Source organism: Vigna unguiculata, chromosome 3, assembly GCF_037176805.1.
Source record: "Vigna unguiculata cultivar grain cowpea cultivar isolate G323 ecotype 2 chromosome 3, ASM3717680v1, whole genome shotgun sequence".
NCBI lineage: Eukaryota > Viridiplantae > Streptophyta > Magnoliopsida > Fabales > Fabaceae > Vigna > Vigna unguiculata.
In genome coordinates, this window is record NC_140794.1 from 5,960,779 (window position 1) to 5,979,004 (window position 18,226).

Consider the following 18,226-nt stretch of genomic DNA (forward strand, 5'->3'; position numbering starts at 1 on the left):
CAGTAGTACCTTCAACCAATGTTGTACTGACACATTCTGGATTTGGCATTTCAATTTTGGTAGATCCCTTAATTGTGATGAGGAATATCACCTTCCAATCTGTATTTTTGACTTAATATCTTTCGATTCATACCTTCTTTTGTGCCTGTAGTTATTTTATTCGAATTTTATATCTTGATATTTAGCATTATCATATTTTTATTTTATTTGTTTTTATGTCTTATTTAATAAAAAAATAAAAAATAAAAATGTGAATTATATTTATCAAATAAGTGAAAATATCAGATATTTGAAAAAATTATCAATCGAATGAGTGAAATATTGAATAGCTAAACATTATCAATAATATTAGATATCACAAAGTTAGTTATTGAAATTACAAGTCAGAACAATTAAAAAATAATTCAAAGATATAAAATCTCTAAAGATTAAAATATATATATATATATATATATATATATATATATATATATATTCTTACAATTTATTCAAGTATCAAATCAAGTCTAAATTTAATTATGAAGGTCTCACATAGGTTAAAAAACACACATGGAGAGAAAGAAACTTAATATATTTACACTTGAAGCTTGAAGGTAGGAGGACATTTCATGATAATTATTGATTGCATATTTATGAATATCTTGGACACAATATTAGAATAGATAATTAATTGATTGTGCATGTAGATATAGTACATCATTGCATTCATAAATCAAAATTTTGATTATTAATGCGAACTCCTAACAAGAAAAAGTCTAAAATATTAGGATTTTTATTAAAGTTTAGACTTGTCGCTAAAACATTAGAACTTGTTACCTAAAATGTAAATACTAGAATAGGACTTACGTGTGAATACTAGAATAAAAATTTGAAGAATATTGTTTTGCATTTTTAGTTTAAATTGGATCATGAACTCAATTTAAAGAAAAAAAATTCAAATATTTTTCTAAATAAGTTATTTATTTCCATTATGTCAATTCCTTCTGGTCTTTACAATTTAATTCTAAATTCATACCTTCGTTTGTTCTTATATTTATTCTTCCATTATATCCGAATTTCATAATACAATTGTGTAGACCACGATGAAGCATCATCAAACACCATAATCATTAATTCATAAAAATTTACATCACAGCATGCTCACCTCTTATTACTGTAACAGACAAATATGTAAAAAGATCTACTAATCAATTTCCTTTCTCTGAAAGATCGGAAAGAAATTCACCTTTTTAAAAAAAATTAATCACAATAAACAACGAAAAGCACTACTTGTAAGCATACGTGTACCCCCATAGACGCTATCATCAATTATATTCATAATTCAAAATTTCAAAGTAAACCGTAAATTAGTGTGTGCGTTGATTCAGTAATTCTTGTAATTGTTAAGTGAACAATCAAACACAATGAAGATTCATACTATTGAACCTTACCGTGCATGATAATCTGTCCCTTATGAAATGCTTGGCTGAGCTTCCATGGTGAACAGCACAGCACAGGAGAGAGGCATAAGAAATATTGCTAACGGATGTAAAATTGTGACAGTTGCTCCAATCAACCAAACACAAAATTATAGGTGGCAGACTGCCTCAGTTTCCTTTATCTAATATAATCCAATAATTATTCAATCAACTGAGTATATATAGTACAGATACAATATCGTCAAAAAATTTCTGTCAAAATATGATGAGCAAAAACCACTAACTTTGCTCAAGAGAACTTACTGCACAGTCAGTCTAAAACGAATTTGTTTAAAGCATTTAGTATCTTGACAAGTGACACTTTCCTTTTACATCCCAGGGACCAGGGTGCTACCCTGGCTTCCATGTATTTTGCCATCTCAACCCCAGCGACCATACCATAGGGCGAAAAATTAAATAATCTCTGGATTTTGGTTGTTTTAAACAGGTCATTTTGACTAAAATCAACTACTGCATGCAGGGGTATCATATAGAATACTGATGATTGCCATAGTACACCATTCCCGGCGGTTGAAGAGGTCGAAAACTCGGAGGTGCTGGGGCTTGCTGGGTCAATTTTATTGGTTGATGTGGGGGTATCGGTGCTGGCTGCTGCTGACTTATTTGCATTGTCTGATGGGTGAGAGGCACCATTGGACCCACCATATGAGGTGGGGGTGGTCCCAGTGGTAGAGGAGGGACGCTACCATAACCATATGGAGAAATGACCCCTCCAGTCGATTGCAAATAATGGTGCGAGGATGAATTACCAAGCAATTGATATTGACTCTGTGAAGTTGCGGTTGGATTCTGCAAGGTGGGTTGAGGTACCATAACCGGTGGATATGAATGATTTGATGTGGCAATTAACTGTTGTGAAGACATAAAAACATTTGGATCTGATATAGGTATTGACTGCTCAGGTTTTGACATGGACTCAGAAGTTAGACAAACATTTTTTGCCTCTTCTGCTGCAAATGAAGAAAGAACAGAAGTCATGATCAACTGAGATGATGAAGAAGCAGCTAGCTTATCTGCAACCTCAGCTGCGATTGCTGCGGCTGACTTTTTAGTCGCCGGTTCAGATTTTATTTTCACATCAGTAACAGAAGACGTTGCAGTTGAAGCTTGATATGAAGAATCTTCATCAAGTCGCTTCCGCATGTTGCTAGCCTCTTCTACTTGTGCTTGTGCTACCTCCATACCATCAAACTCAAATTAGTTAGCAACATAAGCAGCAAAAGCGTATCAAAGTTCCTGAAAGAAAGCATAATAAAACGCATACATATAATATTAATGCTCAGCACGAACTTAGGTTACTTCGTATTTGTGAGATAGTGCACTAAGTTGTTGCTATTTCAAAACTCAGTTTATTACATCAAACGCCTTTGCGGTTCCTAAAAGGCATTCCTAAAAGGCATGTCATACACTCACTACGTTCAGAAAGGGTTAAATATTTTTTTGTCCTTAGAAGATTTCATATTTCTCATTTTAGCTTCTATAAAAATTTGTCCATATTTGATCCTTCAATCAATTTCAGTCTCAGGGAGGTACTAAAACAAAATTAAAATCAGAAATCTAAACCTTCATAAGGAACAAAAACATGATTCCTTTCAGAAATAACACCGAATTCCCCATTCTCCTTCACAGTTTAAGCTCTAAAAAAGAACAGTAGAGTTTGCGTACACCATGTACACCTCGGGGAAGGAGGGTCTAATTTACTCTCTAAAATGTTTTACGACTGAAAACACTATTTATGAACATTTTACAAACTATACCAAAATATGGTCCAATTATCTTTTATAGATATATACTAATAAGAGACACATAAGAAAGGTAATTAAATAATGGAAAACCTAGATACACGAAAAATGTATATCACATTTTCATCTCATAAGATACTACTCAAAATAGAACAATCTTCTGATAAAAAGAATCACAATAATAAATACCTGAATCTGCGTCCGAACATTCTCCAGCTCGGATTCCTGATACATAAAACACAACTAATTAGAAGATAGCATTGGGGCTCAAATATCAAACAAATATGAAACCTAATAACTGCTGAACTTGAAATATAAAATCTTATGGAGCACATAGAAACCTAATAACTGCTGAACTTGAAATATAAAATCTTATGGAGCACATAGAAACAAATACTTGCCTGCTCATGCAAAGCTTGCTTTAACTGCGTTACAAGTTCTGCTCTACTTGCTTCAACTACTTTGAGATTTTCTATGCATTTTTTCAAAATATTTTCTTCCTCCACTAATTCCTTAGACAAAGTTTTTCGCTTAGGGTCCTTTACTGAAAAAAAAAAGGAAGTATAAGAATCGTATTTCCAAAAATCATGCGTTAATTTCGTTATAATGATAGCTTACCAATAGAACATGCAATATCAACATTTTTTTCCATCTTCCTCACACGTTGAACAGCTGACTTGCATTTACTCATCTCTAAATCTTCATTGGAATGTTCATTAAGCACTGTATGGAAGGCTGAGACTATTTTTTCTGCTGTACCTCCAATGGACAATTTCTGGATTACATAAAATTAATATGGTTAGCTGTGCAAGAAGATTTGCAAACTGTTTTGAAGGGTGTAAGAATTTAAAAAGAATAGAAATGTCGGACAACAACATTGGGGAGGGGAGAGGCACAAAGGCTCCCATCTCACCGTTTTAATGGAACGAGAATCCTTTTTCACAATTCTGACAGATCGTGATCGCTTTTTGTTGAATTCCAACTGTGGAGGTGCTTCTTCTCCAAATATAGAATTTAAAAGGTTCTTGGTGTGAGATTCAAACACTTTCCTCTCTTTCCATATACTAACCTAAAGTAAGATAACCACCGAGTTAGATCAAACTGCCTACATTGAAATCAAATATCATGGAATGCAAATCATTTCTCAACATTTATATGCCATAGGTATCAGTTTTTGCATGAAGAAATAAGTCTGCAACAACTTCATATCCAAATCTCAAACCATCCAAAAGCCCCTTTTACCACATTTCTAAGGAATGATTTGAATAGTTGTATTCACTTGTAATTGCTTTAGACCCTGGAAAAGAGCTTACCAGTCTAGAAGATGCAAGCTTTTCTTCATCATCACCATTCTCAAAAACATCCTTAAGTGCTGCGGGAAGAACGCTCAAAAACTCAGTCATAAAATCTTCTCCTTTAGATTTGCTGTTCTGAACGATATCATTTGCAAGATACAGAAGGGGGACTCGATGAACCTTTTCTGAATTTTGAAATTGCTTATTCCATGTTTCCACTACCAGCTTTGCCTCGCTCGAGTGAAATATACACCAATGTGATAACGCTATTAAAAAAGTTAAAGATAGCAGAGTATATATGGCACAAACAATCAATCCATGCACTTCAAAAGATCAACTTAGTACTAGGCAGTAATATTTAGTGTATAATGCTTTGCACTGAGAGCGCAAAACAACTTTACATCTTTATCCAATCACAAATCACCATTAATCTAACTTTTAAGGTAATTATTGTAAAAGTCAACAAAATTACCTATACGGTGATTTGTGATTAGATAACAATGTAAATATTTTATACCATATGAACAGAACCCTTTTTCTTTAAAATTAAACCACTTTTAAAGTAAGAAAAATCAATGCAAAAATACTATTTCAGAACAGAAACTCACTTCAATTTATATTGACGAAGCCCTTACAAATACAGCTTTAAACATACCATAACAACAATATTTTTATCCATAAAACATATGGCTTAGTTAAACTATGGATATGTCAGAGGTAAATAAGTTCTCCAAAACTAGGCTGTCAGAGCACTAGGCAAATCCTTTTAAAGGTGGACATTGCTATGGTCAATAATGGGTTTAGGGTCTCAAAATATACAAAAAATTAAAATAGATGACAGAAGGATGGCAGTAAAAAGTTCAAGATCCAATTCTTCGTGGGCCTAAAAGCAATAGACTTATGTATAAAGCAAAATAGTGAACTTTATTATTACTATAAACCAAAGAAACAACGGATAAACTTGTAGAATTAGAACCTTAGCATAAAGTCAATTTTACATGGACATTAATTTATTCATCTCCTTGGTATATGGATCACATGAAACAAACACATCTGCGTTCACATACTACTCTGATACCTTTAGCATGATTCAAACAGATAGCCCACAAAGTTCCTTTTCAGTACAACATGTGACTTCACAGATAAACTCCCTGTAGTTGCGTAGCAAGTCTAGTTCTACCTACACACATGACAACTTTATCTTTGTACATTGCTTATCCAAAAAACAATAATAACTTTCTTAAACTTTCACAAAGACAACATTGGAAAGATATTCAAGCCATTCAAACACCAAAAAGAGTCAACAACATACAAATCTAGGGCAACAATTCATATGCCCTTCACAGAATCATTAATCAAAAGTAATAATTCAATAGCTTTCTTATTCTTCCCACATAAACTGAAAATATTGACCAGGTCACAATTACCATGAAACCTAAAGACACCTTTACGAACTAACATGGTAATTCAATTACACCAAAAGCTATTTATGCAGGAACCAATTTCCAATTTAACAAGCCCAAAGCATCTCAACTACATCACGCTGTCTATTCAAGAATGTCATTCTTCCTCTCAGCAGAAACTCTACCACAGATCATTTCTCGTATACTAATCAGTTTCACTGACTTGCAACATATATGTATACAAAAAGAGAGAAACACTTCTAACCCGTAACCACCAGTATATGCCCCAATTTGGCGAAGTAATTATACAAAATAAGCACATTTATTCGATAAAATAAAGTAATAAACATTTTTTTCTATAAAAGAAGGATACTTTCAATGCACTTCTGGGTTTTATTGAGCTTGGACAGCTTGTCCGCGAGTATCTCGGAGAAGACTTTACTCATACCAGCAAACCTGCACGAGAAATTCCATGAGTGAAACCCTAAGAGCCAATAGCCCCAATTGATTAAAGAAAAATGCAAGAACTTGTTAGAAAACTAAAACCCTAGAACCTAATGAAAACATAAAGGAAGAAAGACCTAAGGTACTTGAGAAGTAAGGAGTAAATGAGGATAATTAACCAAAAGCATAGAATGAAGGAGGGAATAGGAAATTGAAGAAGCAGCGGCAATACCAGATGTTGAAGAAGAGCGAAAAACGACTGCGTTCTGGGGGAGAAGGTATGTGTATGAAGAAAAGAAAGAGAAAGAAAGATGTTTGTGAATGTTATAGAAGAAGAAAAGGAGAGAAGAGGATGAAGGACAGCACTAGTAGTTAAAGTTTAAGGTTTGGGATTTGGTTTGTCCAATTGCCGCAAACTCTGTCACTTTGTCTACAATCCCCACACACATGTCATCAACATTTGTTTTCTAGGTTTGCTAATATTCCTTTTATCCGGTTTTCAAACTAAAAGAAGTAAATATTTTGCTTGATGACAGTTTAAGAAAAAAAATATAATAAAAACAAATTGTCTATTTAGGTAAAAATTATAAATTTATTATTTTATTTTAGTTAAAAAATAAAAATTTATTTATTTAATTCTATTTATAAAAACTTAATTAAGTTTATTCCAAAAATTTCTTAAAAAATATGTTTGAAACGTAAGTAAAAATTTAACGTAGGTTAAAAAATTATATCAATTAAATTTTTAAGTTTAAAATCAAATATGTTCACTAAAGTTCAAACACTAAAAAAATATTTAATCTGTTTTTATTTCTTATCTTTTATGTATCTTTATACATGATAGAAATGTGCCTCAATGCAATTTATAATGAGGAAAGAAATAATAGATAAATATCACATCAATTGACTTAATACTTTACTGTTAACTTATAAAAAATTAGTGAGAATGAGTTGATTTACACATTAATGATGGACTTAAAGTCGTGGTCAGTCCTCCATTCTAATTGACTTTATAAGTTGACCAAAATAAATGAAAAAAAAAATCTTATTACACAAAATTAATAAATTTAGTTGAAGAAACTCTATGTTAATATCTTATCATAGATTTGAATATATAGTCTTCTATTAATGCTAAAAGATTTGACTTTTTTAAATGAACTATCACAAAAAAATTTGAAGAATATTGAAACCTAAAAATATATATATATATATATATATATATATATATATATATATATATATACAAAATAATTCTAAACCAACTTATTTTAATCTATCAAGAAAATAAGAAAAATAACTTTAACAAATTAGACTAATAAATTAAATTAAATCATCTCCAAGAAGAAAGTTACAATTTAAACTCTTGTTGTATTGGCTTAAACATTGTTTTGATCCTTATTTTTGTCCGTTCAATTTGTGTAATGTGATCATTTCTTTTGTGTGTGTTCAAAAAGATCGTAATTTTTATTATTTTTTGTCAATTTGGTTCTTTTTAGTAATAATGTTTAAATCGTTAACAAAATGTGAACAATATATGTCACGTGTTAAATGGTTACTTTTTTTTTTAATTTTTAATTTAAAAAAAAAAGTGTCCACATGTGAAGTCAACATCGTACCACATTATGACAGTGTCATTGTCACCTGTCAAGTTAGTATTAATGTCATGTGTCGTATCTTATATTCAATTCAGTCTTATTTTTCGTTAATTTTGTTCAATTCAATCTCTCTCCAACTTCATACCACTTGTAGGGGTGGTCATGGATTGAATTTTTAATGATCCAATACACATCCATTTTAGATCCAAATAATTGGATCAGATTTTCGATCCAAATCTATTTTTTCAATAAAACTAGTTTGGATTTTTTTAAAATTTATATCTAAATATTTGGATCAAGATTTAAATTCAGTTTAAATATTTGCATCAAATTCAAAATCTATAATCCATTTAAAAAAAAATTAAATTAAATTTTTTAAACTTATGTCCTTAATGTCCAACCCACAGGTCTAGGTCCTAGCTCACGTGGGCTAGGGCCAAAAAGCCCATAGGGCAAAAAAGCCCCGTTCAGGTTGTTAGACCAGGCCAAGCCGACCCGTTTAAGTCATCAGACCGGCTCGGTCTGGTCTGACTCATCGTGCTGACCTGACACAATTTAGTCGTTGTGCTGGCCTGACCTCACACGATCTGGTCGGGCTTGCCTGATCTATATAAGTCGTCTAACTCGATCCGTCCGAGTTGTCGGACCGACTTAGCCTGTCGAGTCAGGATAGTCGGGCATGCCCAGACCTACAACATTTATTTGTAGAAGGACCCGTGAAGAAGTTCAAGCTAATGTTACTAAGCAACCACAAGGAAGCATCACCACACACCTCTCCAAGGAAGCCGTGCCAAAACCCTACCTGTACATCACACTCTCTCATATTATATACCTTGAAGGAGGGGTATTTTTGGGATAGTAATAAGTATAGGGTGCAAGAAGAAATTATGAGGGTGCAGAAAGAAATAGCCATTAATTTATTGTAAATTTTTCTCTTGATAACTGATCTAATGAGCCTAAGAATTAGATTGAAGGAACAAAAGACAATCATTTACTTTTGTAATTTGCTTTTTCAGTTACAATTATATTAATTTATTAATTATTTTTGTTCTATTAGCAAAAATAATATGATATTATTTTAACTATCCAAAATTATTAGTAAAAATCCGTACAGTAACCAGAAGGGTGTATAAAATTCCCTGATGATACTCAATCACATTTTCTTATTTAAATCTTATAAAATAGAAATAAAGAACTAGGGGAGCTATGCGCCACAACATCGACAATAATACACATCTCTTTTTGTAACCAGAGTTTTGCAACTACCAGATTCTGCTTCTGCATCGAACATATCTTCAAATTACTTCCAGTATTGCAACATGCTTCTGAAAAGTATATAGCATAGGAGATATAAGATGTATGCATCTACTCGCTCTCTTCATCGCTGTTGCCTATACTCAAATGATTCATGTTCTTTTCAAGAGGTGGAAGCCCATCTTCAGAATCAGAAGAGTTCTGACTTATATCCTCACCTTCTAGTGTCGCAACTGTTCACGTAACAGCACAAATACAAAACAAATTAGGATGAAATTCCCAAATAACATATTAAATGTATCCACACATAATTTTTCTTTCGTGACAGTAAAACAACAGCTCCTAAAAATTTCTTAAGAGCATTAAAAGCACATTCAAGGGTTCATGTATCACTTTCCAAGAACCAGTATAAAAAACACGTTCACAAATGACGAAGAGCTTTCTGCTCAATCTGCCTTTAAAAAGTTGATGTAATGCAATGCACATGCAGAACAAATTCAGAAAATTATATTTATTGCATTTGGATCAACAGAGCCAGAATCAAGAAATACCTTCTCTGCAGAACATACATAAACTAGATAGAGAGTATGTTCAAACAGATAGGTGTAAAAGGCTAAATAGAACAACCAAAAGGAAGGGGGAAAAGAATAGCCCAATGCACAAGGCTTCGTGATGGAATCCAGGGTTATCCCCAGAATTAGGGAAGGTGTTTCCGAAAAGGGCAGACCAGGTCACAAGCCAGCAAGCTTACTATGGCACTAAAGCAGCAAACAATGTGGAAAGATAGAATACCCAGAAAAAATATATATATTAATATTGAACCCCAATGAGAGACACCCAATTGCTGCACAAGGCTCCTGCTATGATATGGTATGGAGAATTACATGTATACAGCCTTATGGAGTTCGGTGGAGAAAATGTTTTCACTTGCACCATGACCTTGACAAGGTCGTCAGGCAGCAAGAATACCATGCATCAAGGTTTACTCTCACTTGTAGATTACTTGGTTATGGCCACCATTTTGAAAAAAAGATATTACATTTACAAGCAATACATACCTTCCCCATCAGTAGGAGCTCTTGGAACTTGTCTCTCCTGTGATAGCCAAGCATTTTGAAAAGAAATAATTTCAGCACTATTTTGGCATTTGGAGTAGGCCCTCAGTAATTCCCTGCGTTAATGCAGAATAGTCTATGAAATAACGTGCAATTGAGAAATTAGTCGATTGTGTTAGTAATGTATGTGGAAATAAAACAAAATTTGTAATTGTATTTCCTTACAACAATAAGAATGAATTTGTATTTCCATACAAATCCTTGAATTCACCGTAGCATTATATACAATTAGATAAATTGAATTGTGTTAGTACACACTTGATCTCCTAATTATAGCCTGAATACAATCAATCAATCATAAGAAAATTAAAGGACTAATTAGAGGCAATTTAGAAGCTAATGGCATGCTGGATTGCAGCCTAATAATCACAGCAAATTAGTATATCATCAGGAACCTAGATTAGAAAATAGAAAAAAGACAAAATATTTCTTGATTGCAATTGCAAAAGAACAGAACACAGAACATAGTTCCATCCAAGAGATAATCCCTTCACAAGTGGTCCGGACCAAAGTCAAGCCAAGCCGGTCTAGGCCCAAGTTGAGTTAAGCCAACCTGGGCCCAAGTCAAGCCAAGTCAGCCTGGACCTAAGTCGAGCCAAGTAGGCTTGTGCCTAAGTCAAGTCAGGTCGCTCGAGCCCATGAATAGAAAAGTTGGCATGGGCCGAGGCCAAAATTGAGTTTGAGACTAGTTGGTTGGGCTTGAGTCGAGCTGAGTCGGTTTGAGCCAAGGTCAAGCAAAAGGTTAAGTTGAACTTGCTCAAACTCATGTTGAGTCGAGTCAGCTTAGATCAAGTTGAGGCAAGTTGGCCCAAACCTAGGTTGAGGCCCCAGACCCATGTCAAGTTGAGTCAACTCGGAACCATGTCAAGTTGAGTTGTCCTATGAATAGGTTGAGCCAAGTCGCCTTGGGCTAAGGTTCAGCCAAGTCGGCCCAGACCCAAGTCAAGCTGGGTCTTATCAAAATAAAGTTGGGTCAGGTTCAAATCAAGTTGAGTGTGGTCAGGCCAAGTCAAGTTGGGTATGTATTTGGCCAATACATCAACATTAAATTAGGTAGGCACCATATCAACTTTAGTACGGTTTATCCCACATCAGGTCTATTAGATCGATCTCGCACATGATTTAATCTAACTGACAAAGTGGATTTAATCTATATTTAATCCAATTTAAATTGAATTGAAAAAATCCAAATCAAGATGATCTAACTAAAATGGATCTCAATTATAGATCCAATTTATTTTATTGGTTCTGATCTGGATTTTGAAAAATCCAATTCATGATCACCCTTACAATTCACAATTGATGCAAAACAGAAAACCCCCTTTTTCATATCCTCCTATTTATTCCAAATTAACCCCTCTAACTAACAGCTGTAAGAGTTGTGAGCTAAATTTCCTCCTCTCCAAACTCTTAACAAGTACCTAGTTATTTACACACGCCTAATCAATTCTAGCATTTTACATTGTTGAAAGAATTGACAACTCAGATATCCCAACTTAATTTTTACAAAAACAGTCTGTCCAAGGTTACATACAAAGAGAGGTTTTACAGCAGTATTCATTCGCAAGTCATGCTTACTTAAGTGATACACTCAACTGAAAGGATCCAATAAACATCAGAAAGGACAAAGAGATAACATTGTAAATTAAGTTCTTTTTTATAATCATAAATTCCAAGAGGGGCCTAGAGTGCCCTGTTGCTTTGTTCATTTAACAGGCAGGGATAAATAAATACCCCAAATGTATCAGAAGTGAGAAAAATATAAATAACAAAGTTACATCAACGAATTAGATCATATTCATACCCATTTAGAGACATAAATGCATGACCCCATTTGAACTTCCCGAGCAATAAATTTGCTGTTTTTTCCTCCCCACTGCAAGACCACAGTAAAGAACTTCAACCATATAGAATAGAGAAATGGATAATCTTTAATAATAAATATTAATTCAAATTAAAAAAAAAAAAAACTATAACGCACGTTACATCTTTTATCTGCAAACTGCAAAGTAAGTTCACACCTAACCTAAGTCTTTTATCTGGAAAGTTCATAATTTTACAAGTAATGAACACTTGGGATAGAATGATCCCGCACATTTCTAGCAATGATAGTCTAGTATGGTAGCAAATTAGCCCTTCCAAAGACCAAACTATTAAGTTAACTTTTTTGGTTTGGGGCAGTGGAGTGAAAAAATTATAGAGCACATCAGCAAAAAGAAAAAAGATATCATCTAGTCAGAAGCCAGAGACAAAGCCATCGTGGTACCATATTGTCAAAGCAGCAGATAAGGCCTCCACACAGGATAGTTGACACGGACGACCATAATTTACTGGATTTGCTGCTACAAGCCATGGCACTGCAATCGAATTAAAATATGAGAAAGTATTATTACATTCCATGTCAATATAGGCAACCTTAAACATGAAAAAAAAAAAAAACCTAAATACAATGCCACCAGAAGGATTTTTTAAGCATCACAGGTAACTACAACAGTACCCGACTCCAGCATGGATATTTTCATTCAGAAGGTGTATACACAAGTAAACATGTAATATGAAGTATAGAAAACAAATTTTGAATATATTCTTTTCAGCAGTTAAGTCCTTACAGAGACGAGGAGCAGCACAGCGTAGTCTCACAAAAGGCACATCATCTAAGCGGGCCCATGAACAATCCACAACAGCCAAACCCTTCTTCTGGATTATAGCATAATCTTCTCTTGAGACACATTGATTTCCAGCAGGACTGTCAAAAACAGAATCACAGTAAATCAGTAATCACAAATCAGAGAACAAAGGAACTAGCAATATATATCACTACTAAACAGTCAAAAGAGAATGCATTGGTTTAGAAGTTGGACACCATAAGGCCAATTTGATCTTGTTGAGAAATTTTTGCTTTTTCAAGAATTAGGAATTCAAAAATCATGAACTTGTTGACATGTTACATAATGATAAACCACATTCTAGCAAAAAGTATCATTCTTCATGATATAGTGAGAAAAAAGAAAAGTTCCAACAAGATACCTTAAGACAACGCCTCCAAAACCATTACTCACTCGTAACTCCTGTACAAAGTCAACTAAAATCAGTACTGCTAACATATTGAGCATATTTAGATCATGCAAACAGAGTACACTTAATCATGTGATAAATGCTAATCAGATAACGAAGAAAAAAAGATAACAGATACTTGCCTTTAGCATGCCCAGTCTTGAAAGCTTGCGACCAGTGCACCTTTTGGCATCGCATTGCCCAAAATCCTGAGTCAACATAACAAAAAACCAATTACATTCAAAATTCAAAGATACATTACATGGCGTATGAATATAAGATTAGAACGCAGTGACGACATATATAGTAGTATAGCAATACTAAACAAAATTGAAGGAACATTACCAAAATAATTTCTAGCGTTCAGAACTATGAGGCAGCACAGAAATCAATAAAAATATTTCTAAACTTATTTCAAAATGTCAACTTATTAGTTATCATAAAATGTAAGCATAAAACCATCAGTGTAACAGTATCGCCCTGGAATGTGCACCAAGGCAATGCCATCCTTCAAACAATCATTAATTTACATTTGTGTTTACAAAAAAAATAAAAATAAAATATTTAGCACAATAAAAACCATGCAGTAGCCATTGTCCTGTTCTTACCTAGAAAAATAAACTAATAATGAAAAGCTAATAATCTCAGCTAAATTAAAATTACTAAAACGGTTATATGCATACCCACATTGCAAGCTTTATTTTGGGTTCCTTGAGCTCCTCCTCCTCCTCTTCCTCACCCTCAGCATTTTCAACTGTTACAGAAAATATCAAGCGGCGAACACAAACCATGCTATGTTTAAAAAAAAAGATGGAATCGGGAAGTACCTGGCAAAGAGCTTTGACAATCGTCCTCTCTGAAGCAGAGTTAAGTGAATGAATAAGCAAAAAGCGCGTAAATCGGAATAAAAAAAAAAAGAAGGAATCACATGCAATGGGAAAGAACTTACACTAAGAGTTGTTGGTGTCGACTTGATTGACCGCGAGGAGTTCTGAATCTCCTTTGTCTGTTATTCCCCATTTCTGCTGAAGAACGCGAACCGGAAATTTGTCACACGCAGCGTATTTTGCTCGTGACACTGATCGCTGCTCTTGTTTTGGTGTTTAGGTTAATATATGTTCTTGTTTTGGGGTGGTGCTCTCAAACAAATTATTCACTTTAGGGTGAAAATTATCAATGTTGATGAATGTATAACGAAGGGTAAAATATGTTAATTCATGATTTAAGGGATCGCGTGGTGTGATATTAAATATTGATATTTTTATTTAGGGTTGAAATTTTTTATTATTTCTGTAAATAAATAATTCATTTGAAAATAGTTTAATATTTAAAATATTTATAACAATATATAAAGGGGATTCTCCTTTTTGTGTTCACTTTTCAAAATACCGATTTTATCCTTTAAATATAATAATTTATTAAATTTTTAAAAATTGACCTTTATTTTTACAAACTTTTTATAAAATCAGATATTTCTACTTTTTTCCTTTTTTTTTTATTTATCAATGGTTATTCTTTTATTTATTCTGATATATTTCATTTTATTTTTAATAAATATAATTTATATATATATATATATATATATATATATATAAAATACATATACATGCGCGATAGCGCGTGTTACGTTAGTATTTGTAATGTAAAAGCACTGTTATTTATTTGAATATATGCGTAAACTATGGTTTTTGTTTTCTAAAATTATGGGACATTACGATAATAGCTATTTTTGTGATTATAAAATAGATAAACAAATCTATTAAATGAAATTATACCAATCAAATTGCTTCATATTATTCACATAGTTAGTTGTTCATTAAATATAAACAAGTTATGTCATCATATTAAGAAGTATAATTTAATTTAAGATATTTATTTATTATTATTTTTTTATGGTAAGGATTGGTATGAAAATGTAACTTTTAGGATTAAAATGTTCTTTCTTAGTGACAAAGTTTTCTTTAAGAAAAAATATTATTTTTGTATTATATTATTATTTTCTTTATTTTTTATCTTTTAGTTGTGTTAATGTTAGTTTTGTGGTTTATATTAAAGGTGTTTACATAATTGCAAAGAAAAAATGTTGAAGAAAATGAAGACATGTGTGAGCCTCTTTTCAAACTTATTGATACCAGGCAAATAATGCATATTGAGAGAAATATAAGATCTAGAACTAATTTGCATTTTTTAAAATTTTGATTACTTTTTTTTAAAATATCAAATTATTTATTTACTTTTTGTTAATCTTAATTTAATTATAATTTTTAAAAAATTGATACAATTTGATTATTTTCAATAAATTTATTTAAATAGATCGAGAATTTTTCATTAAAATTATACCAATTAAAATATTAAAATTAATTTTGATGAAAAAATTTTAATTTTCTTTAAGAAATTTAACTAAATTAACCAAATTATATTAATTTTTCAAATACTATAATCAAATTAATGTTTAAAGAAATTAAATCACCAATTTGATATTTGATATTTTTAGACGAAATAATTGAGAAAAAAATAATTAAACCTTTATTAAAATTTTAAATAGTTTCTTAAAAGTTTTAAAAGGTTAATTCTTAGTCACCGAAGTCGTTTTTAAGTTTCCAAAAATCTTATCAACGGTTTATTTTTATTTAAAAGACATTTTAAAAAGAAAAAAGAAAAAGTATATATTTAAATTATTTTTAATATTAATTCTTAAACTATACATAATTATTGAATATATTTAAACTTGATAATAATAAAATTATATAAAAACAAGGTTGAGAAAAATATTAATTGAACATTAAATCATTTGTGTCATATATTTACTTTAACTTGGTTAATGTTAATAGTAACGGGAGCACGATAAAAAAAAAATACTACTACATGTGTAATTTCTCTTATAACTTTAAACTTTGTTAAGTTTTTAATAGTTACTAATATGAAACCTATAAGAGTAGAAATATGGTCTAGTCTGGCAGGTCGATTCACATGTCTACCAAAAAAATGTGGGATAGACCACGACATTGAGTCCGTTAGTCTGCAGGAGTCCAATATGCATGAGTCTGACTTATAGAAGCCCGCAACCTACACAAAAAAAAAAACAAAAAATTGTACTTGTGTATATCAGGTACTTCCCTTCTAAACTTCTGCATGAACAACGTTTCAAATTCTTGTATGATTGAAAATGACAAGTATTATGTATTTTGAATGTGTTAAAATTTGAATAATACATGGTGTATGTCAAATTACAAATATGAATATGATGAAAATGTTTAAATATCAATTTATCATTCAACCTCCCAAAGTTTTTGTTTAATTTTGTGAACTTGTTAAAGTTTCCCAATTTAGTGATCATTGAAAGATTTATCATAAGATTTTTTTATTAAAAAAAGGCAGGCAGGCCCGCGAGCCCACAAATCTGCATTTATGCGGAACGGGTAAGAATTTTCAACCCGCGGAACAAGTCAAGTGCAAGTCGACTTAAACAAGTCGGAGTGACCCATATTGTCATCTCTACTTTGTACATTGTTACAAGTATTGCTTTCACTTAACTTTTGTATAGAAGTCTATTCTTATTTGCTTGTTTTTTTCAAATACAAACATGAATTATCCTTGCAAACTAAGTTCAATGTTACATGACATCCAGTGCATTTGTGTATGACGTACTTGATCACATAATTCTACTAGATGATGAATAATTATCTCTAAAACATTGATAATAATACATTTGGATTAATATCCAGGGACGAGAAACACAGAGTAATTATGCAATATCAATTTGTTATTAGTTAAATACCATAGAGAAATGAGTTTTAGAAATATATATATATATATATATATATATATATATAATATTAAGAGAAAAACTCAATTAATGATAATAAATTAAGGTAATTTTCTTTATAAAATATATTACTAACATTATTTGTTTATAAAAGAATGTCTAATTGTTATAAATCAATCTTATGTAAAAATTTCATATAAAGGGTTTGTTTAAATATAAAATAAATATTGTTTTTACAAGACTAGACAAACCATGTAAGATCGTTAGTGTTCAAGATCTTTCACCTCATTGATATGTCATTTTTTATAGTCACTCTTAAACAATGTATTTACAAAAATATCTAAACTTTCAAGTCGATGTTTAGTTATGCTCATATTTAGACGAATAATTATAGTATTTAAAAAGTCAATTTATCTTGAAGGACTTGCTTATTTATATTATTTCTTATTGAGTTTGGTACTGTTTATGCAACTAAGGGAAATCTAAGTATGAATTAATCATAATTTATATTGTGTTTATCTTTATTCTTTGCTTGGTCATATGTCTTCTCTCCCAATTACCTAGTATAGAATCAAACATGGGCTAATGTAGAGAGGGTGAGGTTGAAAGATCAAGAAAGCACTCAAGGATGATCACTCATGCCAAAAGACATATAGAAACACAAAAACATGTGGTATATTTGGAAACTCGTGTTGAGAAATTAATAAGTCATGTAAAACATATAGTACACTTGGTCGCTAATACCAAAGACTCATGGACCAAGTAAGTGTATAATGCAAATATTTTAAAAAGCATGTTTTAAAATAATCACTTATTTTAAATATTGATAAGATTTTCCTATTAAAATAAATAAAAGTTTAATTATTTGTAAAGAACAATAAATACATTTTTTTTAATTACATGTTAAATCCTTGATAGATGTGAGATTTTCAATAGAGTCTGTACTAACATTTTGTACTATATTGAGTACTTAATATATTTAATTTATTTTTAATTGAGTATTATTGTTAACTTTTTTAAGTAATTAGGTGATGTGATTGTCAGGTGGTTATCAATTCACCTTATTAATTTATATAATTA

The 18,226-nt window shown here is 31.5% G+C and overlaps 2 protein-coding genes across 2 annotated transcripts; both read right to left on the reverse strand.

Moving 5' to 3' along the window:
• Positions 1 to 1,567: 1,567 nt before the first annotated feature.
• LOC114178496 (ENTH/VHS family protein) lies at positions 1,568 to 6,804 on the reverse strand. Its single transcript, XM_028064433.2, has 8 exons — positions 6,595 to 6,804; positions 6,292 to 6,374; positions 4,534 to 4,781; positions 4,134 to 4,289; positions 3,839 to 3,995; positions 3,622 to 3,764; positions 3,410 to 3,445; positions 1,568 to 2,654 (listed from the first exon to the last, which is right to left on the reverse strand). Exons 2-8 carry the CDS (start codon positions 6,362 to 6,364, stop codon positions 1,944 to 1,946), a joined length of 1,524 nt encoding a protein of 507 aa, XP_027920234.1. The 5' UTR covers positions 6,365 to 6,374; positions 6,595 to 6,804; the 3' UTR covers positions 1,568 to 1,943.
• A 2,226-nt stretch (positions 6,805 to 9,030) lies between these two features.
• On the reverse strand, positions 9,031 to 14,575 carry LOC114176476 (RNase L inhibitor protein-like protein). Its single transcript, XM_028061524.2, has 10 exons — positions 14,330 to 14,575; positions 14,208 to 14,236; positions 14,064 to 14,134; positions 13,524 to 13,589; positions 13,354 to 13,394; positions 12,936 to 13,072; positions 12,593 to 12,683; positions 12,131 to 12,202; positions 10,270 to 10,382; positions 9,031 to 9,444 (listed from the first exon to the last, which is right to left on the reverse strand). Exons 1-10 carry the CDS (start codon positions 14,398 to 14,400, stop codon positions 9,323 to 9,325), a joined length of 813 nt encoding a protein of 270 aa, XP_027917325.2. The 5' UTR covers positions 14,401 to 14,575; the 3' UTR covers positions 9,031 to 9,322.
• Positions 14,576 to 18,226: the final 3,651 nt, after the last annotated feature.

Excerpts from the sequence above, each read along its gene's own strand:
- LOC114178496 (XM_028064433.2), bottom strand. The coding sequence starts at position 6,364 with ATGAGTAAAGTCTTCTCCGAGATACTCGCGGACAAGCTGTCCAAGCTC. Across the intron at positions 4,782-6,291 it reads AACCCAGAAGTGCATTGAAA|CGTTATCACATTGGTGTATA; the intron begins GTATCCTTCTTT and ends CTTTTTTAATAG. Across the intron at positions 2,655-3,409 it reads ATGTTCGGACGCAGATTCAG|GTAGCACAAGCACAAGTAGA; the intron begins GTATTTATTATT and ends GATGGTATGGAG.
- LOC114176476 (XM_028061524.2), bottom strand. The coding sequence starts at position 14,400 with ATGGGGAATAACAGACAAAGGAGATTCAGAACTCCTCGCGGTCAATCA. Across the intron at positions 12,684-12,935 it reads CTGTGCTGCTCCTCGTCTCT|TGCCATGGCTTGTAGCAGCA; the intron begins GTAAGGACTTAA and ends ATTCGATTGCAG. Across the intron at positions 10,383-12,130 it reads GCATTTATGTCTCTAAATGG|GGAATTACTGAGGGCCTACT; the intron begins GTATGAATATGA and ends GCATTAACGCAG.